Consider the following 25,173-nt stretch of genomic DNA (forward strand, 5'->3'; position numbering starts at 1 on the left):
GATTAGGGTCCTTAAAGCATTTCTGGAGAGCTCCCTTCTTCTTCCATCATGCACAGACACAAGAAGACACTGTCTATGAACCAGGAAGAAGGCTCTCAAGAGACACCAAATCTGCTGCCACCTTGATCTTGAATTCCTTGGTCTCCAGAAATGTGGGAAACATACTTGGTGTTTAAGCCCCACAGTCTATGGTACTTTTGTTAGCCTGAATGAACTAAGACAATTTTGTTATTCTTGGATTTGTTATTTTTCTTCATGAGTTCACCACCAGTTAAACAAATGAGCATATGATCGGAACTAACAACAAATCACTTTTGGAAGATATACAACTTTCACTTTTGTCAGAATGAACATAAGTTCAGGAAGCCTGTGCTTGCCTCTACAGTATCAGCAACACAAGTTTCTGTTTTCACTTCCCTTCCTTAGAAAGGAAAAAATGCAACAGAATGTTATTAAAACACCTTCAGAAATCTTGCTGAACAAAGATGGTGACTCTACTGAAACGAGGTAACTGGAGGCAGAGCCACTGTGACACAACTCTTCATAGCTGGTCAGCAGACACATGCAAATTACCAGAGTGTAGAGAAAGCAGTGGTCTGCCTGTATCATACAAACATGCAGTCATAAAAAAGTGAGATGTGAGAAAGTCCAGGCTGGCCCGTGAGGGTGCCTACAATGGTTCTGGACACTGATAACATTTGAAAATAAAATGACGTCACACTGTAAAGAACTAAGTTCAAAGGTCGAAACATACCCTATGGCTCAGAACTCCAGGTTTTCGTCAACTTCAGGTGGATGTACAGTATGGTAAAGATAAACTAATCAAACATTTTTCACCTTCTTGGAAAAGGGAAAATTAAATGTTATTTTGAAAAAAATTCCCTAATGAATGATAAAAGTTAAACAAGAAATAATAAATAGTTTCAACCACTTACTTAAGACAGCAAGAACTCCAAAACCCTTTTGGATCTTGGGCAGCTACGTGAGCTTAGAGTTCTAGAAAGGATTATATCACACATATCAAAAAGTATTATGGGTAAATTCATTTCATGGCCTATCATAAACTCTTCGCCAGAGGTATGTATGTATTTCAATGTACCTCCTCATGATTTAATGTAATTTTTTTGGTTTGACTGACTCTAGAAGGCCAACTGTGTGGTATTGGAAAGGTTTCCTCCGAATCCTTGCTCTGCCGCGTACTGGCTGTCTTTCCTCAGGCGGGTGACTTAACTTCTCTGAATCACATTTTTCTCATTCATATGATTGGGTTACTATCTATTTTGTAGAGTGATTATAGTGATAAGATGTGCTAACTCCTTTATTTGTGAATAAAGTGCCCTGTCCAGTGCCTGGCATGAAGTGACATCCAGAAAAGGCTAGTTCTGCCCTTCCTCTGGTATCAGGTCTAACAAAGGTACTAACACAAAACGCAGCAGGCCCGCTGGCTCCCACCTGTAATCCCCATACTTTGGGAGGCCGAGGAGGGCAGATCACTTGAGGTCAGGAGTTTGAGACCAGCCTGGCCAACATGGTGAAACCCCTTCTCTACTAAAACAAAAAAATTAGCCGGGTGTGGTGGCACATGTCTGTAATCCCAGCTACTCAGGAGGCTGAGGCAGGAGAATTTCTTGAACCCAGGAGGCAGAGGTTGCAGTGAGCTGAGATCGTGCCACAGAAAAAAAAAAAAAAAAAAAAAAAGAGGTCAGGCTTGGTGGCTCATGTCTGTAATCCCAGCACTTTGGGAGGCCGAGGCAGGTGGATCACCTGAGGTCAGGAGTTGGACACCAGCCTGGCCAATATGGTGAAACTCTGTCTGTACTAAAAATACAAAAATTAACCGGATATGACATGACAGGTGCCTGTAATCCCAGCTACTTGGGAGGCTAAGGCACGAGAATCGCTTGAACCTGGGAGGCTAAGGCACGAGAATCGCTTGAACCTGGGAGGTGAAGGTTGCAGTGAGCCGAGAACACGCCACTGCACTCCAGACTGGGCGACAGAGTGAGACTCCATCTCATGTGACTGGGATAATTTTAAGTTTTCTTATGAGATCTCCCAATGGCAATTTTATTTCAATTTACCTTTTGACTACCAACATTCAATACTATCAGCTACTTCTGGAAACCTGTCTTCTCAATCTAGGAAAGATGGCATTATCTAGTCTCATGTGACATATAGCTCTTGGTACATGGTAGGAGGACAAATATTTATATAACTAACCACTGATTTTCTCTCTTAATTTCTGTCTCCAACGTGATAGAATTCTTAACTGAAAATAATTGGAAAGTTATAAACTGATGTGGCATTTCTCTTTTATTATCTGTATAGTTCTGCATAGGTGACCCTATCAATGTATGTATTTGGTTTAAAATAATTATAAAGACGACAGCCAGGGTTTGTTTTGCTGACATGTTCTTCAGACACAACACCACTGAGTTCATTCTTAGGTTTTGTTTTTAAAGCAGAGAAATAAATGTTTACTGGGAGTAAAAAACAAAAACACCACCAGCACCTTACTTTAGTTTGCTAAGGCTCTACCTTTTAAAATCTACTATAAATTAATTTAAAATGTCAAATAAGAGGATATATATAAGAATCTTAAACTAACACATATTTTATTAGCTGTTTTGGTGGTTTGAGGCTCCACCTCATCATCATTTAAGACATGAGGTATTTACAAATTTATGGTCAAATAATGTTTCATTCTGTCTCTACTCTTACACTCTCCAAATGTTCACACTTTAAAATTATGAATTAATGGAACATTCTAGGAACATTCTTAATAATAGATTATGACCATATCAAGTATGGACAATGTTAGCACGTTCTTAAAGAGTGAGTTATGGCTCCCATAATAACACATGGATAAACCATTGGGTATTACTTGCTTTTCTACAATGTGTTATTGATTCAGTGGAACACTGGGCATTCCATATACTCCTACGCAACACATATATCAATACTCCTCCAGCTACTGCAGGCGGTAGTAAAAGAACGTATGCCTGAGAGTAGGGAGAAACTACATTTATGTACAACTGGCCCATTTAGTATTCATCCCAGTCAGGATCACTAGCTCTCTTTGACGTGGTTCCCCTGCAACCCCCTGACACATTATAAAATCAAAACTTATTTAAAAAAATTGTATTTATTGGTTTTTTTTATGTAGTTTTTGATCAAAAAGCTTTGGTGTTTCCAAACTCCTAGCCTGTACTAGAACATAATGTTGAAAAACATGTGTGTATAGAATCAAACCAATATAAAGTAATTTTTCCAAAACGGGTAAGGCAGACAGAAGGTGAAGTCATTAAAAACACATGGTCAAAGAGGTCCTCCAAACAGCTTAGAGGAAGGCGGCCCAACGAACGCATTTAATCAATATATATTGCTAAAGATAATGGGGAGAGGAAAAGAGAAAAAAAATTCCATGCTTTGCTGATACACAAATATAGGTTTCCCAGGACGGGGGTAGATATGGAATACTGTAATTGAGGAAGTGGTCCAATCTCCCAGAAGGGTCATGCCATCTGACAAAGGTCAAGGGTCACAAAATGGAGGCAGGTACGAAGAGGAAGTTGTAGCGCTGGGTAAATTGCTCTTGGCCCCTCAACAGAGGTTTGAGATTTGGGATTATGATAGGTTCCATCAGGCAAATAAGTGCTCGCGAGGCATCTAGTCTCACTTAGGGTACAATGCAGAGAGAGGCAGCAAAGTGCTGAATCTGTGTCCAGTCTGTGTTTCAGCACGCGGGTGGGGACATGTAGCAAAGACAGACAAATCCAGGGAAAGGAAGGAAGAGTGGGATAAGGGATATAATTATATAATTTAAAGAGTTTTCTGGATAAAGGCTTTTACCAAAGCCCCCATGGTAATTATTTTAAACCACCACTGAAAGCCTCCTAAACACTTATTTTGACTTTGATATTAAATATTCTCCAGTGGCAGCAGTGAATGCAGAAGCAAAGCATGCTGGGAGGAACTGGGTAGGCAGACATCCAGTCTCTCTCATTACCTTCAATTCAGCCAGGAAGAGGCTGCTCAGAATACACAACTGGCTTTCTCAAAATAAGCAAATTATAAATCAACAGTTCGGAGAAGGTAACAACTAGGGCCTGTGAGAAATTGTTACCCAGAACCACAGAGAAAGCTAATGTTGGGCCCATTTTCTAAATAATTTAAATTAATTAATGTAAGAAAATAGAAGAATCATGATCTGCCATATTTTCTCAGTGCAAATCCCAAATGCACACAATTTCCATTATTTTATATAGATATATACACACATATATATACGCACATATATACACATACACATATATGCACATATACCCCCCCACACACATATATACGTACATATATATACACACACACACAGTCAATAACATCTTATGTACAGTTGTATTAGCAAAATTAAATATGAGGTCTTTTCAGAATTCCATAATCACAAGATTTGGGCATTGTCATATTCCAGAAGAGTCTCCCTCTTTCAGGGGTTCTGTGGTCCTGGTGGTGAGTGGTAAAGGAGGTAGGAAAATGGGAAAGGGGGATAAGAGTTGGATGGAGAATGAAAATGAAACAAGTTAATAAGTTTGGGAGATAGCTGCTGGAATATTTCTTTCTGCAAATGAGTCACTGCTGCCACTGGAGAAGGTACGGTTATTTAAAACCAAAATCAAACAAAAACAGTTTGGGACTTCAAGCAATCAAGGTTCACATTTAAGATTCCAGCACTCGCTAGCCATGGGAACTCAAAGTCTCTATCTGGAACTGAGACAAACACCACCAGCCCTAAAGGAGCACAGATTACAGATACACCAGGCGTACTGGCACATAGTAGGTTTCCTAAAAACTGCCATTTTATGGGTGTGCTGACTCATCAGAAGGTATTGGTGGCAGAGATGCAAAGAGGGCACAAGACATGGCGTGCGCCCCTCAGAAATGTCAACAAACTTGTGGGGGAGAATGGCAAGGGGGCAGACTAGTTAGATAGCATTTATCTGTAATTCTAGGTCTCAGGGAGCTCTTGGAAGAGTTCAGAAATTTAGCCAAAAATGAGGCAAAGAATATTCAGGGTTGAGGGGCGGAAGAACTTCTCAAAACAGACACACTATAAATTTGTGAACAACCTCACTTAAGGTTCTCAGCACAAGCCAGCCTCGCTGAATTTTGTTTAAAAAAAAGGACACATTTAATTCTATGAGCCCAGACAACGGGTTTGATGGAACTTTTTCAACCACGTACTTTGGCTTGCAGCAGACACTGTCTTAAATCCAGGAAAAGGAGAACAGATTATTTGTTCATGTTATTTTCATTTTTTGGTAATGTTTACACTTTTTACTAACCCATTTATTTCAAATGTAACAAAGTTGGCTTTCTTTACTGAGAGCTACTTGGAGTAAGCAGTGTGCCAGACAATATTTGAACAATCTTTTTGCATTAGGACATTATAAAAAAGTATCTTTGCTTCTGACAGGGATACATTAACACCTTCAAAGTTAAACTTTGATCTTAAAATTTCAAGCCAAAAAGCTGAAACAGCTTTGCTAATGGTAAAAGAAAATTCACAGTACTGAAGCACCAATGCTGGCAGTGGAGGAAAACTCAGTGTGGTTTAAAACTTGCCTAAACTATTTTCAAAGCAATACAAAATATATTGTATGAGACTCATGGGACATATCAAAACAAAACCTGAAGTAGCCCAAATTCTCTTTTTTCCCTTCTTTTCTGGAGTTGAGTCAATAACTTGCTTATTCTGGATTTCTTTCAGAAGCCATTCAACAGTGGCCCGTTCCCAAAACAGTGAGGTCTGTCCTCATAATACATGTAAGTTGAGCTTAAAAGGGTACAGATGACAACTTCAGCCTTTATGTCCTGAATGTCCTATAAGTTATAGTCAAAACTTACATGGTGTTAGAATGTCAAATTCAGCTAGAAAAAAGTTAGCAATTCCATGAAGGGTTTTCTTTTACCACAGTGTTGAAAAATATATATTCTAATGCTTGTTAACTTAATATCCAATGTGGCTAACAATTCATTTTCTGTAAAATATGTAAGTGAAGTGAAACACTGGTATCCATAATCAAACCTACAGCTGGTTTGGGGTCATATTCTCAAATTAAGTAGAGAACTTTAAGTAATTTAAGAGCAGAATGGCTGTTCAAAGTCATCTGTTACATCGGCTAGCAGTGAAGAACTCTCCTCTAGAAATAATACTACTAAAAAAAAAATGATGATGATGTCCAGCATTGTTTCTAAGTACTTAACAGGTATTGCTGTATTTAATCCTCACAACCCCACCCCTAAATGAGGTGGACATTTTCATTACTCTTGTTTTACAAATGTAGTAGATGAAGGCTAGAAAAACCTATTTGCTTCCCACACTCTGGAATCAAATTCCTTAGATGTATCCCCCAGTGCCGCCGAGCTACCTGAGCTTCGTCCAGTTATCCTTTCTAGATTCTTTATCTGTAAAATGGGCATACTAGTATCTACTTATAACATATAAATTAATAGTTTCAGGTATAAATGTGATTGTCCCTATAAAGTCCTCAATCTAGTACCTGGTACAAAATACACAGAAAGCTGCATTTTCCTGCAGGATCCAAACACTACTTCTCATACATTAGGTGGTGGGTCCTGATCAGGCTGAAGGTGAACATCAACAACAGCAGAGACAATCTAGAAAAACTGCCAGGATGATCAGAAGGAGAGGTGGCAGGGCTTCTCAGGAGTTAAGTTTGCGAACACTGACTGCAAGCTTTTGAGGGTAGGAAATTTACGTCTCCAAACATCATGCCTGTTGATTTAATAAACGTATAGTGTATATTTTCCCTTTCTACCCCACTTTTGTTTTCTAGGAAAGCTTGGCAGTACAGAAAGGAGGATGAAAAATAGAAAAAATGGATTTGAGATGTAGCTCTACCTCTGGGGACAGATCCCACAACTCCTCACATGAAAGAGATGCCAGAAGGAGGAGAGATCAAGGTTAAGGGTATATCACGAGAGACTCAAGACAGTCAATTTTGATAACTCTAAAAAATCTGTTTAAGTCACACAGTTAATGGCTTAAAAAATGATGGCCCCTCCCACCCACTCTAGATTTAGATGAAATTATGGTGAAATCCTGAGCTATCTCAATGAAACATGTCTTCAAAATTTTTCTCCCATAAGAGGAAACTTAGACCAAACCTATACAAAAATATAATATGTTAGGTTGCCTGAAAGTATTTCCAGAGATTTGGAGTTGATGTGCCATGGAGGATATAAATAATATCGCATAAACCCAATCCTTCCAGAACTGTTTCAGTGCATTTTGAAAGAGTTTAATTAGAAATTGGGAGCCAAAGATGGGCCACAGTATGAGATTCTCTAGTGCTTAGCTCACATTCTAGATGTTTCCAGATTTAACAGACAGACTTTAAAAAATTAAAACCAACTAAAAGATATAAAAGAGATGCAAAAGTATCACTAGGTATAAGGGTTTATCATTAATTAGAAGTTTGTTGGGACATTTCCTGGGCATTGCTGTGGAGTTAGAGAAGTAAAATATTCCCCTTTCAAATCAGTATTGAAATTTCTGCCTTTGCAGATGCTTAAAGAAATGTCTTGGCTGGGCACAGTGGCTCATGCCTGTAATCCCAACACTTTGGGAGGCCGAGCTGGGCGGATCAGTTGAGGTCAGGAGTTCAAGACCAGCCTGGCCAACATGGTGAAACCCCATCTCTACTAAAAATACAAAAATTAGCTGGGTGTGGTGGTGAATGCCTGTGATCCCAGCTACTCGGGAGGCTGAGTCAGGAGAATCGCTTGAACCCAGAAGGCGGAGGTTGTGGTGAGCTGAGATCGTGCCACTGCACTCCAGCCTGGGTGACAGAGCGAGACTCGGTCTCAAAAACAAAACAAAACAAAACAAAAACAGAAATCTCATATTAAGAACACAATCAGAACTCCTAGTAAAGTAGTTCACAGCAGCACTATAGAAAGTTATTCAAATTAAAAAAATTATTTATCACAAATACCTAATAGGTTTTGATCAACTTTAGATGATTCTTAATTACATTTATCCATGAAATTTTTTTCTAAAAAGAAAAAAAGAATCAAGCTTTCTGCCCAACTCTTTTGCTGATCCTGGCAATTTTACAAGAGCCTGGTGGGTAACTGGGTGAGAACACCTGGCTTTGCTCTTGGACGACATTCTAGCCGGGGCTGCTGCTCTTGCTATGAAAGGAGTCAAGAATGAACCAAGGCAGAAAGACCTGTCAGGTTTCCCTATCAGGTCTGTAGAGTGAGACTTCCATTATGATTGTATTTTCAACTGTAGTTTGGTCTTATGTATTTATTTAAATGTTTTTATTTAAAATGCTGAAGAGCTATTTTTTTTTAAGAAGGATACTCATATTGAAACTCAAAAAGAAAAAATTAGAAAGCCCAGTGGAATTTCTTTGGTGGTGATCTAGATTATGGAGAACAAAGATTTCCATTATCATGATCACTAGGAGAAAGGGTTTTCTATCTGAAATTTTAGGAGCTTCAAATATGATACATTATAAAAGTTCAACACAAGAAAAAGAGATTCAGCTTTTGGATTTTATCAGCTTTAGGAACAATATTTTAGTAGAAAATCTGAACAGAAAAATGCTCAATATGTATCACTTATGTGAAAGAGAACCTACAGTTGTAACTTGCCACCTTAGGGAAAAAAGTAAAAGATGAGGAAATAATATTTTCTTATAACAAAAATGATCACTATGCAAAACAACTTACAAGCTACTGAAATAATATTCTCTCTACAAAATTTTACAACATCTCATTTTTTACATGTGCCATGTACTGTGCTAACTATGCTAATCCTATGCCAAAGGTTACATTCTCCTTACTTTGTAGGCAGCAGAACTGGCTCAGAGAAGCTGATTTTAATTTGCTGACGGTCCCACAGTCAGATTGGGACAGAACTGTGCTCTTCACCCTGTGCTATTTCACAGAATGATTTGAGTGCACTCATTAAAATTGTCACTTGACAAAACACACATTCACATTTCCTAAGACATTATGTTCCTAAGTTCATTACTTAAATGCTAATTATTCTTTGTGCTGATAAAATAATTCTATTCACTACTGATCAGTACAATTTGCACACAGATTGGATGCGTTTCATTTCCATATCAATGAAAAAATAATGATTTACCTACAGGCACTCTAGCACATCTAATGATTTGCCTGAAATCTCAGCCATGGGTTTTATGACACAAGATCGGAAGGAGCTACGCGAAGTGATGTTTCCTTTCCTGCTGAGAAACAAATGAGTACACCGCAGCAGGTCTGACCCTAAACAGTCAGATTTGTAAAGTCACCACTTAACTCCCTGGGAGAAAAGCCTTCCCCAGACAGCAGTGTTAGAATGCCTGGCAGTCTGGAGCTGGACAAATTAGTGTTAATCCATTCAGCCACAGTGTTTGCCTGTGATCTTTAAACTGCTACTCGAACTGCTAAGGAGATTTTTAGCCACTTTACTTAAAAAATATCAGATATGATCAACAACAACCAAATTTAAAACTGATATACTTTTTTTTTTTTTTTAAAAAGAAGCCCTTAATTAAAAATTACTCAGTGACTCACTTCTCAAATATTTATAGTGTACTTACTATGTGCTAGGCCATTTGCAGGGCACTGAAAAAGAATGATAAACCAGAAAAGACAGACATAGTTCCTGCTTTTACTGAAATTTAGTATTCAACTTGAGACTCCTACCAATGCTTGCTCTGGTAGAAACAGGTAGTCCAAGTACCTTTGAAGTGTTTATTAATTTTGAGTTACCATCTTAGAAACCTCAAAAATGAAAATAAATGCCAGTGTCTTAACAATACACTGGTACAACACAATGAATATTTTTGCTATTTCACTTCTCTTTCTTGAGATTACTATTCCCTGCTTGATACTTAAAACATTTAAAGAACATGCTTATCCAAGAACTGGAGAAAGATGATGGCAAGAATAAGACAAAAGAAGCAAGGCTACCATATGCTACGGAAGGTAAATGCCCAAAGCCAGACAGAAAGGATACCAGATCAAATGACGCGTGGCTTGCCCTGCTTTTGCTTCTGCATCACAGGTCCTGTCTCTGATTTCCTTCAGGTATTAAGAAAAACTGTGCACCACCTGTAACCCATGTTACTGACAAAGACATCAACACCATCCCTTCTGCAGTCATTTCTTCACCATCCCTTCCATGCATGTGGCCTCTCAGCTTCGTCAACATCCCTAATTACCAAGATTTTCTCTGTTCTTTGTGTCATAATGACTATTTTAAGAAGTTGTATAATCACCTCTACTGCTCTGTCTTCCACCTAAAATAACAAATAGTCTCCTTTACTTTAATATTAACAGGTCACTTGACCTACATATTATTTTGCTATTTTACACTGTATTCCTAACAAATCTTTCCTCATTTCCCAAATAAAACATCAAGTGATCACAGCCATGAAAAAAGACATCCTAGGAATTTACATTTCATTCCAGAAGTTAGGACATTAAAGAAAGTCTGTCCTACTAGGAATGGTTGTTTTGTGTTGTTCAATAGCTTTCACATTTTTTTAGAAGAGGTAAAATATACATTAATACTGGAAGTTAAAGCAGATGTAAAATGTTTAACATACAGAATACTTGGACATGAGCAAGTTGCAGTCACTCAGCAACCTCTTGACATAATGCTTTTGTAAAACAACTTTTCTGTCTCACAATATTACGCAAATCATTTTGCAATTTCTTTTAGCTGTCACAGATGTAAAGCTTGAATCAATTTACATCAATGTGACTCAAAACAGAGTACATTATGTTAAAACAGAACAACAGTGATAAGGTACCTTGAACCTCAGGAAGATAAAATATTTCCATAGCTATCTGAATATAAAATACTATAGCATGAATACATTATTAAAGGAGTTTTAAAAATACATAATTTTACTTACATCAAGAGAGCCTTCATTTATAACAATCATTCCCATGTTCTTCTTCAACAGTTTGCAGGAGTGTCCTGTATCCAAACATAGAGTATATTAAAATTAATTTCTCCAGAGAATATGTAAAGATGTTAAAACAATGATATGTACTATGAAAATATCTAAAGATGATTTTATAATGACTGAGGGCAACCAGTTGTTTTCCAGGTTTGTAGGAAGTTAAACATGAAATGCTCTTGCTTGCCATAGGAGGGATATGCAACAAGTACATCTGGCCTGTTAAGGCTACAAAGACATCTGGAAAAAGATGGTGGTAAGGATTCTCGATGTCCTGAAGCTGACAAATGGATTTGTAATACCCTTCATGATGACCAACATGAAGAGCAAAAGACAGGCCAACGATTGTTTCTAGAAAATAGAATAACAGAACCCTTCTCTAGACACCTAGGGAAGGTGCAGGTGGCTGTCTCTTGGATCCGCTGATCCCATCACCATCTCCCTTCCTGGGAGAATCAGTACATCCTCTACCTTCCTACCCTCTCTTGCTTTGTTGCACTTACTGCAGGGCAAAAATCCTCCCTTTGTTAAATCCAACTTGGCCTACTCTGTAACTGTTTGCTATAGCCGACTGTGTCTAAAGAGGCAACTCTGCTGATGTCATTTTTTAAAAATACCATCGTATTTAAAATAATTCCATCTATGTGAGTACACTGCCTTTGTGATCTCATTCCATCTCATGATTTCATGTATCATCTAAATGTTGACCATTCTGAAACTCCTATGTTCAACTCAGCCCTCCTTCCTGAACTCCAGACTCTCATATCCAAGTACTTACTTAACCGCAGACACTTACATAGGAAGTAGGCATTTCCATCATCTCAAAGTCAGCCTACTCAAAAACCAGGCTCCTGACCACACTCCCCCAGCCCCCATCAAGAAAACCTACTTTCCCTTCAGTTTTCATCATTTGGGTTAATGGTAATTCCATCCTTCAGATGCTACGGACAAAAACCTCGAAGTTACCTGATCTATTTCTTTCTCTCATACTCTACATCTATCAGTCAATCTTGTTGTCTCTACCTTTAAAACACATCAAGAACCCAACCACTTCTTACCATTAAAACACATCAAGAACCCAACCACTTCTTACCCTTTCCCTTGTTACCACCTTGGTCCAAGTCTCCATCATATTTCCCCTGGATTAATGCAGTAGCCTATTCACTGGTCTCCCTGATTCTACACTTGCTTCCCTCTGAGTCCATTTTCAGCCTAGCAGCCAGAGTGACTGTTTTTACAGGAAAGTCAGAGCATGTCTTTCCTCTGCTGAGAACCATCAAGTGATGTCCCTGTTTACTTGCAGTAAATGCAGAGTCCTGACAGTGGCCTGGGAGACCCCGTCCACCCTGGACACTGCTATGCTGAAGATCTCTTCTGCTACTATTCTTTCTTTTACTTTTGTGCTGTTTCTCTCTGTAACAGAAGACAGCTTTTCTCTAATCATCATGCAACAAGCTCCCTCTCCTCTTTTAGGTTGTTCCTCAGATGTCACCTTCTCAGTAAGTTCTTCCTGACTGCGCTATTTAAAACTGAATCCCTCTGTGCAATGCTCTGTGTTTCCCTCCCATTTTAGTTTTCTTTATAGCAATCATTGATAGCTATTATACTATGTGCTTTTCTAATTTACTTTATTGTGCGTTTCTCTGACTAGTATCTGAGCTCCACGAGGGCAGAGATTTTGGGTTCTTTCGTTCCCTGCTCTGTTCCTTGCTCTTAACCAGTACCTGGCACTGTACACACCACAATTATGCTGAATGGGTGAATCTTCCCTAAGTTTTTCTAGGAATCAATCATGGCTCAAGATTCTAAATGTTAAATGTTACCAGAAACCACTACTATACTCTTTTTTCATAGGAACATTCATAATGGTGAACATATCCTGAACTTGACATTTTCCTATTTTCCACATTTACTGCCCTTTATTGCCATATATTTTCTATTTGTAGTCTGTTTTATCATATTTGTGTTTTTAGGTCTCCCAATTTCAATATGTTCTGCATTTCACCATTATTTTCCTTCTCATATATATTCTTTCCATTTTCTCTCTAATAACAGTGATAATTTTTACAATCAAAATTAACAACTTGTGTGGTTTGTAAAGTTCTACTAGTTTTTAAAAAATAAACTGAATTTTCTATTAATAACATCAATTTGCTATAAATTTGAAGTAGAGTTTTATATTTACAGGATATGTTAGGCTGACTGCTAATACTTCTAAAATAAATATTAGCTAAATTTTAAAAAATACACAATATTTTAAAATGGCTTTCTAAAAAATGTGGTTTCATGCTGTGAACTCCTCTAAAATACTTCCTTCAACTTGGGTGGAGTTTTGTATGTAATATATATGATTACTATCAAGAGGATAAATCCATGTCAGGGTTCATAGTGCTCAAGCTACCTACTTCTACTAAATTTGGTGAAAAAACTTTTTTTTTCTTTTTTGGCATATTGCTGGTACTACAGGCTTCCAATGCCAAACAACTTTCCCTGTGTAAGATCTCTGTTAGGGACTCAATTGATCTCCCTACCACCACTCATCCCAATTCCTATGCTGAACTCCTAACCGCCAGTGACACTACATTTGGACATAGTCTTTAAGGAGGTAATTAGGTTTCAATGAGACCATAAGGGTGAGGCCTGCTATGGTCTGAATGTTTGTGTTTCCCCCAAATTCATATGCTGAAACCCAGTCACTAGTATGGTGACAGTAGGAGGTGGGGTCTTTGGGAGATGATTAGGTCATGAGAGCAGAGAGCTCATGAATAGGACTGGTGCCCTTATAAAAGAGGCCTCAGAGGGCTGCCTTGCCCCTTCTTCCATGTGAGAACACAGTTAAGAAGGTGCTATCTATGAACCAGAAGGCCAGCGGTCATCAGACACCAAATCTGCTGGTGCCTTAACCTTGGGCTTCTCAGCCTTCAGAACGATGAGATATAAATTTGTTGTTTATAAGCCACCCAGCTCGTGGTATTTTGTTATGGTAGCCAGAATGGACTAAGACAGCACTGTAATGCAATAGGACTGGTGTTTTAGGAGGAAGAGACATAAGGAGTAGTACACAGAAGAGGAGCCACGTGAGGACAGCCGATCTTGAACTTCCAGCTTCTAGAACTGTGTGAAAATAAATTTCTGTTGCCTAAGCCACCCAGTGTGTGGTACGCTCTTATGGAAGCCTGAGCTATTATAAACTCTTTCCAAAACATGGGGATTAACATAGTATGAATGCAAATTAGCAACCTTCTTCTTTCCTATTATCTTAAAATAACCTTTGGTCACATAATCAAGTATCAATACATAAATCTTCCATAAGCCCAATCTCCAGACAACTGCAGAAATGTTATCCACATGTGCCACTTATGGATGGGAGGCAGAGATGCAAAGGTGAAAAAAGATTGGAATATTCCAATCTTGACATATCAAATCTTTTAGATCTTGAAATGTCTCAAATCCATCTTCTGAACTACATCAACTTATTAAAAAGCACCAACATATAAAACATGAACTAGGTGAATTACCGATGTTAATGGCAGTTTCTTGCTTGTCCCCTGTAAGGATCCAGATTTTGATGTCTGCTTTCATTAGCGTTTCTATGGTTTCAGGCACTTGATCTTGTAATTTATCCTCAATGGCTGTTGCTCCAAGTAGCTGAAGATTCTGAAAAAAATTAATGGTAGAAATTTTTTAAAAATCTGTTCATATTCTTTAAAAACAAAAAATTGAAGTGTGTATATGTTTTAAAATCAGAGACTAAATGATAATTCATGGACTTTGGTGTAAATTCCAACTATCCCATTGAGTTTTCTGAAATATCCTTGACTTTCATGCAGTCTTTAGGCATTACACTGAGGCTCCCTAAAACTGTCTAACCTAACCCCTAAAGTAAGGAACAGATTCTAAAATAAACTTGCATAGAAGGGGAGTAAAATCCAAAGTCAGTTAAAAACAGCCTGGGCACGGTGGCTCACGCCTGTAATCCCAGCACTTTGGGAGGCCAAGGCTGGCGGATCACTTGAGGTCAGGAGCTCGAGACCAGCCTGGCCAACATGGTGAAACCATGTCTCTACTAAAAATACAAGAAAGCAGCTGGGCATGGTGGTGTGTGCTTGTAATTCTAGCTACTTGGGAGGCTGAGGCAGGAGAACCTCTTGAACTGGGGAGGCAGGGGTTGCAGGTAAGCTGAGATCATGCCACTGCACTCCAGCCTGGGCAAGAGAGTGAGACTCCATCTCAAAAAAAAAAAAAAAAAAAGTCAGTTAAAAAGGACAGGCATTCTAAAAAAAAAAAAAAAAAACCACACAAACAGCTATGGGAGACTACCATAGTGAAGATGCAATCTTGCTGACCTGTTTAAAAAGAGTGAGGTTACATGTTAACACTATTAAATTGTAATTTGAAGCAGTGTCAGGAAATGTATACACAACAATTAGAAACCAAGAGGAAAAGAACAACAAAGTGATAGTATTAGTCTCTGCAAGGAAGAACAAGTTGAATGTTTTTCACATAGTTCCACATCTGTGTAGGGGAAGATCAGACTGAAAGATCTCTTGCTCATTAGATATTGTCTTGTACCATAAGACCAAACACCACCAATGGGCTCTGGGGAAAGCTGTTATTATTTTTATTATTTACTTATTTATTTTGAGATGGAGTCTTGCTCTGTTGCTCAGGCTGAAGTACAGTGGTGCCATCTTGGCTCACCATAACCTCCGCCTCCCAGGTCCAAGTGATTCTCCTGCCTCAGCCTCCAGAGTAGCTTGGATTATAGGTGTGTGCCACCACACTGGGCTAATTTTCGTATAAGATGGGGTTTCACCATGTTAGCCAGGCTGGTCTCGAACTGCTGGCCTCAAGTGATCTGCCCACCTTGACCTCCCAAAGTATTGGGATTAAAGGCATGAGTCACCACACCCAGCCAAAGCTGTTTTAATCTCTCATGAGAAAGAATGGTTTCCACTCTCATCTTCCTAAACGGAGATGGTAAGCGGGAGAGAACAATCTCTTGGCTGTTAGGGAAACCTGGTTTGCCAAATGGACACAGGTAATGTTGTTCTTGGTCCTAAATACATAAGAATGTAGTGATGGATTAAGATATAAAATTTTATTTCCATCACATGACTAGGCACTGTTGCTAGCTGGGTACCCTTCTTAACAGTGCTCTGCAGGCCACAACCAACTGATTCTCAGTCTTGCCCTGTTTCAACCTCCAGCATGATCCTCGTCAGCATTTATCTTTCTTCTCAATCATTTTCTCCTCTCTTGCCTTCATTTTTTTTCCATTTAAAATATAGGTGAGGGCAGAATGAATGCAAGGGAAGTAAGCCAGAATTGGTGATAACATAGAAAGCCATTTTCTACTTTTCCTTATTGTTCACCAAAATTGAAGTCTAAAATTAGTCTCAAGCTTTGCTTAGGCATGAACAATAAAGTTAACTATATATACAAACATGCAAGTGAGAGAGAAAGTGTGTGTATATGCATGCATGTAATTTATACCTGCATTAGTTTGGAATGCTTTTGGCTGCAAGTAATAGAAAAATCTAACAATGGCTTAAATAAATTAATTTTCCTCACTTAAGTAGTACTAAAGTGGGCAGTTGTGGACATTAAATTTGTAGCTCGACCATACCTCAACTCATTCTCCTGACCTCTCCCAATGTCCCAAGGTATAATAATTACAAAGGCCATATAGAAGACAAAAATACCAACTGTATCTATCTCTTACATGAAAAGCAAAGTGTTTTGAAAAGCCCTCAGCATATTTCCAAATACTTGGCCAGATAGTTTTACATGGCTAACCCTAACTATTTGTATTTAGCTTTTCCAGGCTCCATAGTAGAGCTGTTGAGGAAGAAGGGGGATGGGAATGAGTGCTAAATTGGCCAGGCAACAGTCCCCACTATAGTGGCCATAAAGGATGCGCACGCACATGCATAGTGTTTGTCTGTGTATACATGAGTATGTATGTCTAAGTAGATACACACACATGTCCCCCACTGCCTTGCCTGGTGAAACTTGGTTCATCCTCTAAAACCAAACTCAAAAGTTATTGTTTCTTGGCTAGGTGCAGTGGCTCATGCCTGTAATCCCAACACTTTGGGAGGCCTAGGCGGGTGGATCACGAGATCGAGGCCATCCTGGCTAACATGGTGAAACCTCGTCTCTACTAAAAATACAAAAAATTAGCCGGGCGTGGTGGCGGGCACCTGTAGTCCCAGCTACTCGGGAGGCTGAGGCAGGAGAATGGCATGAACCCAGGAAGCGGAGCTTGCAGTAAGCCGAGATCAAGCCACTGTACTCCAGCCTGGGCAACAGAGCGAGACGGTCTCGAAAAAAAAAAAAAAAAAAAAGTTATTGTTTCTTTTAAGCTTTCCTTTATTTCTTAAAATAAAATTTCCCCTCTGCTGTTCTCCTACAGAACTTTGCTCATCTTCATGTACATTAAGAGAAGTGTAAATGCATGAGTATGGTAGGTTTGCTCAAAATTAGGGACCACGTCTTGCTCATCTTAATGACTCCACAGCACTGAATGTCAGCATTTAGTATGTTTGCTAAGTGAGCTAATGACAAGACCAAAATCCAGAAATTATAAAAATACTGCTGCAATCTAGACCATTTTCTTTTCAATATATTCCAAATAATATGGATAGTTATTAGACACACTTGATGCATGACTTCTTAGTATATAACATATAATACAGGAAGGTAAATTTCTTCAAGAAGATAGCATTATTTTATTTCCTTTAATGGGAAGCAGATTTGAAATCTACCATAACCTGATGAACAATTATCATCAAGAAGTTCAAGAAAGGAAAGGAAGAACAATTCAACATCAGTGATGCCAGCATCACAACTGTTGAATTTAAATGTTTACACAATGATTCTTCCAAATCTTCAGCTACTTTTAGGGCATTTGCAGTTAAATCATTCTGGCTCACATCTCAGTGAAGATCAGGATATAGCTGTGTTCAAATTTTAAGTATTTTACCCAAGGCATAAGGTTTTTTTTTTTTAGTGATCATGGGGACAGCTTATTAATACAAGCCCTCAAAATTTCCTGCAAAAATATTTTTTTGCAATATGTTTCCCAAAACACTGGGGTAACTAGATAATGTGGGAGCCAAGATACGAACACATTCATTAGAAACATATAAACAAATATTTTGTATATTTTCTGTCTCTACTCTAAGGGGAAAAATGAGCTCAGAAAGTCCACCAATATAATATACATTACCACTCACATACCTATAAAAATAAAATGACTTCACTGGAGAGATCACATTGAAATCATATTTGAAAGAAGGAAAGCATCTAGTTTTGCACAGGTAAAAGAGAAACATTTTCAAAGCAGGCACAAATAACATAAAGGATCAAAGATGTAGGGCCAGCAAGGTATGCTGAGAAAAGTCACACAAGTAGGTTAACATGGAGGGTTGTGGTGGCTTTAACACAAATCCTTAAGAAGAATAATAAAACATTTCGGAATATTCAGCAAAATTGTAATGGGTCTACTTTGATGCCTATGAAGGAAACACTGTACTCCAAAAGCGTGTTAATTTTCCCTTTATCCCAGGAGCTCCTTGAGAACAGCACTGGTTAATTTTAGCAGAAGGCTCTGCAGACTCCTTTCCTTTTGCCCTGGTATCATTTATGGTGAGATCAGAATCTTGAGTGATGGGCTGTTCTGCTTTTGGAAATTAATATTGTTAGCTATATAATGATCACTAGAAAAAAAGATTTGAACTTTGCATGCTTTTCCTGATCATAACACAAGAGTGTTTAGGCCATAATCAATTTCATCCCAAATATGTATTACCTTACACAGATGGCCACTAATGGGCACTAGGGGAATTACATATTCAGCAAGTGTTGAAATGCGATAAAATTCCCATGGCATTTATGGAATTCAAAAAAAAACTCCAAACACTAATTTTACTTTCTAAATGTCACCAAGCTAAATGTTATAAAGGCTTGAGGTTGATGACTCTTTGACATAATATAGATTTAGTTATCACTGAAAAAATCATAAAATAATGTTTATTCACCTAGTAAAGCCTCCAGTAATCTTTTCTCTTTCAGATGTTCCTAATGTATGCAGAATTTTTAAAAAGGCACATAAATGTAACATTTCTACTGTAAGTGAGGACAGAAAGCTTCATGTAGTTTGGTAAAATGTATTATGATAGTTTTAGAAATTATGATTTTTCCCCAATACATGTATATTTTGCTAAATAACGGAACCTCAAAGTGACCTATTTCCATATTAGCAAACATTATGTCAGTGCTTAGATGATGTCTTATTTTTTCTTAAAGTTTGTGATATGCTTCTAAATGAGAAAGATATAATAATCAAACTCGTATCAACCTAGGCTTCAGATTACAACATGGGCTATTTGGCAGAAATTTCCTTAAAGACAAAGTAATATTATTAAACCAAATTGTACCACTGGAGTAAATGTGGATAAATACTAGTAGGACTTATTTCCATATGAAATAAGATTATGACTAGGAAGATGTTGAAGAGGAAACCAGCATTTCACAGATAGAAAAATTGTACCAGGCACTGCTAAGTGCTTTACATTTAGTAATTCAGTTAATAGCTTTGGGGAGGTTGAGTAAATTGTCTAAGGTCAACTAGAGGTGCAGCTAAGCTATGACCGTAAGGACAAAACACCAAGAACTAATACATACCCAAGGAAGCAAATGGGATGTAAAACTGAGATTAGATGAAAATTAGAATTTTGTTCAAATCATCAGGTTTTTAAACTTTTGTGTCTGTTCTCGGTCTTCAATAATACTTCATTTCTATGAGAGGGTTTCAGCCTCAGTCCTGAGTCACCCGTCAGGTGTACCTATTTCCCTATTCCTACCTGCAGGCTTCAGGGTCACATTTCAGGATTAGCTCCTTTACAAGCACACATGCATGCCTGCATTCATTCACAAATATACTCTAAGCAGGTACTTCTGGGCAGGTACTTGTGCCGGGGATACAATAGTGAGTTCCTTCCTGCATGAAATTTATATTTCAGAAAGCTTCATTAGAAACTCTCCTTGGATTCCTGGCTGCCTCGTTTTCTAACTGTACCTCCTTGCCTTACTGGTGTTTCTCCTAAACCCTGACTGCCTGGTTGTCATCAAGTCCCAAGTAATTAATTAGCCACCAGGCCAGAAATCTAGATGGTGCTTTTCAAACTTTAATTTTCAGAATCACCCGAGGAGCTTATTAACACAGATTGCTGGGCCCTACACCCAGAATTCCTCATTGAATAGGTCTACGGTGAAGCCTGGAAATGTGCAGTGGTTGCAAAGCTGCTGGTCTGAGAACGTAACTATGAGAACTGCTGATCTAGAGCAGGGCTGACTAGCTTTCTCTGTAAAAGGACAGATGGTGAATACTGTAGAGTTTGAGGGCCATATATTCTCTGTTGCAACAACTTAATTATGCTGTGGTAGCATGAAAACAGTTACAGACAACATGTAAACAAATGGATGTAGCTGTGTTCCAGTAAAGCTTTATTTACAAATAGGCAGTGGGTGGATTTAGCCCTTGAGCTGGAGTTTGCAACTCCTGATGTAGAATGCTTGTGAGCATCCCATCTTTGCACCTGGCTCCATCTTGTCTGATCACCGTAGACATCCCCATGTCCAACTCCTACCATTCTCCCTTAGCCTGGCCTTAGACCCTCAGGTACCAATTCTCTTTCTTTTCCTTGCAGTTTCAAACTACAAAGCCTTTAAACTATAATACAGGATTATCATTATTAGAGAAACAGTGCTCCCCTGAAGAATCACGTTATGTTATACCCTATCTTAAAAAATGTTATACACATTGTATGTTACATGCTATACATGTACTCTTATGTGAGTACAAAGGATAAACACAGGAATGAGGTATCATCTTAGTCTCGATGGCTCAAAGAAAATCTATCCAACATGAGCTGACACTTGACTTTAAATACGAAACAATGAATTAAGGTTTAGCCAAGAAATGGGGAGAGGTGGGGAAGGATAAGGGAGGTAATTCCAAATGAGAAGAAATTACATGTACAAAGACAGATGTATGAAAAGACACATAATGTTTGAGAAGTTGCCATTTAGTCAGTATGGAAATGATAGATGAAGTGACGTGTGGCAGTGAGGAAGATGAGGCTGGAAAAGCCAGCAGGGAATGGAAATGGAAAGGTCTGTGTGTTATGCTGACAATCCCAAAGGAAAGGGACACCTGGCGAATTTTAGAAGAGGAGAGACAGGATCAGATTTACATTTCAGAAAGGTCACTAGTAGCTGTCTGGGGCTGGATTAGGACAAAAGAAGCCTGCATGACAAATTAAGAGGCCACTGCAGTCACCATTCTCTTGAGGTTTAAAATACGTTAACTCTGGAATTGGGATGTGCTGTGGGATTCTCAGAGCCATTCTACAACACTGGTTCTCAGAGGTTGCTGGGCTCCTCTGTGTTCTGCATTCCACTGGGTATCATCCTTGTTTTAAAGAGACCTAACGCCTTCTTTCCTTTCCCTTTATTCTGGCCTACAGTACTAAGACTAAGAGCATTAAGTCCTTAAACCACTGGAATGGCTCATTTGCCTACTTCTGGAGAAATCATTCAACTGGTTAATTTTTCTAAGGCCAAGAAATAGATTTTAACTTGGTGCTTTTCAAACCATAGAAATCACATTTGAACTCACAAAGCCAAGGGCTTAGTTATAAGGCCAGAATTCACACACCCAGCTGAAAGGAATCAGGATGTGAGAGGTGATTGGGTGTAGCTTGCAAAAACAACACATCCATCTTATCTGAGTGAGAAGACAGCAATACCCAGGGTGGAAAATCTACCACGAAGCATTCATAAGAAGGAACCTATCCTACCAGAAAGGAGGAGCATGTGATTAGAGATCTAAGGAAATCTTAAGTACTTTAAATAAGAAGATTCTAATGGCCAGTTGAGGGAAAATCATGAAAAACATATTTCCATCTTATTTTCAAGGAAAATGGAATACAGTACATAGAGTACATAGAGGCTGCCTCACTAAGTAGTTGAGTCTCAAACAGGCTGATGACCCCCACTTCTCACCCTGAGTGATCTAGTGATTATGCAACTGCACAATTGATTTCATTTTATTTTTCAAGTCTCCAATATTTTATACACATTCTTGCTTTCTTCAAAAGCAAGTTGGCAACATAACTTACAGATTATTAGCATGGGATCTGGAATTAAGACAGAACAGGGATTTGCATCCCTGCTCTGCCAACCACTGGATATGGGTCCCTGAGCAAGCAACTTAACTTACCTAAGAATCAACTTTCACAACAGCAAGATAAACCTAATAACGTAGATTTAATAAGGATGTTCTGCAGATGAAATTCCACCAGTTATCACAAACATTTTTGAGTATACTAGGAAAAAATGTTGAATACGTACTTATGACACAGTTATATTTTTGTAAAACATTGTTAAAATTAATAAATTACTCACATTATAAAATGCAAAAACTAAAAAAGATGAAATAAAACAAATAGAAGTTCTAATATTTTCTTGCTTACCCCAATGGATCACGTTGTGTCTCACTTTAGAGGCCCTCCAACTAAATAATCAGGGTAAAGAGTGAAAATTGCGGAGCTTAGTAAATGCTCAGAAAGTGGCAGGTCTAATTAAATGAGCTAACTACAAATGTTCTTAAGCAAATAGAACAGGAAACTACTGGAATTTTAAACCACGAAATCACCCATACATCATGTAAATTTTCATTTCATTTTTAGCACAAATGAAAGTGATATGTGCAGCTACTAAGAATAGATGTGGTAGTTTTATCTGAAAAAGCATTCCATTCTAATACAGAAGTTACTGTGAACTTGGCAGTCATGAATGCTCAAGAAAAGTCCTGTTTTCCATTAAGTTTTATATTTCTCTAGGAATCCTCTAAACCATTTGTTGCCATATGTTGCAAAGGGCACTAAATTGTTGTTTAGTCACACTGAGTGTAATGGTTGATCTATATTACGCCACATCAAGGGACTCTTTAACCATCCCCCAAATGTCAACCACATTTTGGGGAGGGGTAAAGGAAATAATGTAAAAAAGGATCACTACCTCACTGTCCTATCTTAGTGCCTTATCTCAGTGCCCAGGGCACTAAAGCCTCTCTGGAATGACATTGTTTTAGTTTACAAGTTCACTACCTATCTCCCACCACTGAAACAAAAGGCAGAAATTCTTCTATCCTCTCCCTGCTGAGCCCCAGAGCCCAGAACAGAACCTGCCATGCAGCGGTGCTCAGATATTTGTTGCTGAATCTTTCCAACCCGTGATTTTCTCACATTTATATATCAAGTAACTTTGAAGACAGGTTTTATAAATGAACGAGTCTAAACTTCTAAAGAATGCCTTCTGTAAAATTATTGGCTTCTTTTCTAACATACCCCTAAATTAATCCTTAGTGATAGCACATTTGATACCAGTGCCTTCAATGCATGGAAAGCATGAACTAGATTTGTTAATAGGGGGCAGGCTTTCATTAAGCAAGTACTTATTAAGCTCCAACTTCTGAATTAATTATTTAAATGAATAATTCATTTATTCATCAAATATTTACTGAGTGGTTAACATAGGCTAGTCAGTCAAGCGCTGGAGACACAGTGATAAATATGATAAACACAGTCCCTGCTTTCGTGAAACTTCAACCTAGTGGATGACATACATCAATCACAAACTACAAAATGCACATAAAACACAACATTGCTATCTGATCAAAAAAGGCTTGACAGCAGAGTTACAGTGTTCTGAGTTTACTCTTAAGCTCAGAAATGATCCTCTAACCCATAACCTATTTTAGAAAAACTTGAACAGATAAAAGCATTGGATAAGTTTCCATTAAAAAAAAAGTTTCCCAATCCACGCATCATAATAAGAGAAAAATAAAAATCTTATCACCAGGGAAATACTGCTTTAATCAGTGATGAATCTAGGCAGGTATTATAGCTTATGCTGTTTTCTGTAATTCTCAAGATAAATGATTTGCTTTCAGAAATACAGAAATTATTAGTAGGTAATCTATGCAATACTAAAGACATAATTGTATTTTTCTATTGAAGCAAATAAATATTAAACATTTTCAAAAAATTATGTATTCCACGAAGGCACGCCTTCATATTTCAAACAATGGTTTAATTATAAAATAAGGAAGAAAGACCAGAGACTTCTATACTATTAATTTTCAAAGGAATCTAGTAGCATAGTATGAATATGAGACAAAACATAATTTACGTGTCTTAGAAATAAGTTAGAATAAAACTAAACAAATTTTAACAAAGAATAGAAGCTCAGACCAAAAAGAAGTGATATCACCCTGGCTCCTGATATATTAAAGTGACAGATCAAAGGTGAGAAATTTCAGAGAAACCCCTGCCAATGAAACAAGGAACTTCATAATTATTGTTATTTACAATTCTTCTTGAGGAAATACAAAATTTTAATTTAAAAACCTGATTTAGGCCAGGCACGGTGGCTCAGGCCTGTAATCCCAGCACTTTGGGAGGCCAAGGGGGGTGGATCACGAGGTCAGGAGATCGAGACCATCCTGGCCAACATGGTGAAACCCCCGTCTCTACTAAAAATACAAAAATTTGGCTGGGTGTGGTGGCGGGCGCCTGTAGTCCCAGCTATTCAGGAGGCTGAGGGAGGAGAATCGCTTGAACCCAGGAGGCGGAGGTTGCACTGAGCCGACACTGCACTCTAGCCTGGCAACAGAGTGAGACTCCGTCTCAAAAAAAAAAAAAACAAATTCTGATTTAAAAAATATAGGCTGACACTATAAGTGGTTTCCCAATCTAAAATTATGAGTCCTAATATGTTGACTACCTTTCAAAAGAACGAGGGTGAGATAAAACAGGTCAAGTTTGTTGTCTAAAGAATGAGACCACTGTAAATTCTCTCAAGTGGTGACAAAAAGAGACTAAGAGGTGTTACTGTCCACAATGCCCAATGTGAACCTGCAATTCTTCGCAAAGTGGGTCAAGACAACTGAAATATCCGATATGATAATCCCATCTGCATTCTAACCATGTGAGCTTTCTTATTCCTGAACAAGTTAGGCCTTCCTAGTAATCAATGTCACCTCTTGATTTATTTAGTAACAGCAAAAGAAAAAATAAACAAAACCGATGTG

The 25,173-nt window shown here is 38.2% G+C and overlaps 1 protein-coding gene across 4 annotated transcripts in view; it reads right to left on the reverse strand.

Annotated features, from left to right (window-relative positions):
- Window positions 1-25,173, reverse strand: part of ATP8A1 (ATPase phospholipid transporting 8A1) — a 252,519-nt gene that overhangs the window by 84,419 nt on the left and 142,927 nt on the right. For all 4 annotated transcript variants that reach the window (XM_034958523.3, XM_003832229.4, XM_003832230.4 and 1 more), the window contains 2 exons: window positions 14,528-14,666; window positions 10,962-11,026 (listed from right to left, as the gene is read on the reverse strand). In XM_034958523.3, coding sequence (XP_034814414.2) covers window positions 10,962-11,026; window positions 14,528-14,666 — 204 coding nt within the window. The remainder of the gene's footprint in view (window positions 1-10,961; window positions 11,027-14,527; window positions 14,667-25,173) is intronic.

This window comes from Pan paniscus, chromosome 3, assembly GCF_029289425.2.
Source record: "Pan paniscus chromosome 3, NHGRI_mPanPan1-v2.0_pri, whole genome shotgun sequence".
NCBI lineage: Eukaryota > Metazoa > Chordata > Mammalia > Primates > Hominidae > Pan > Pan paniscus.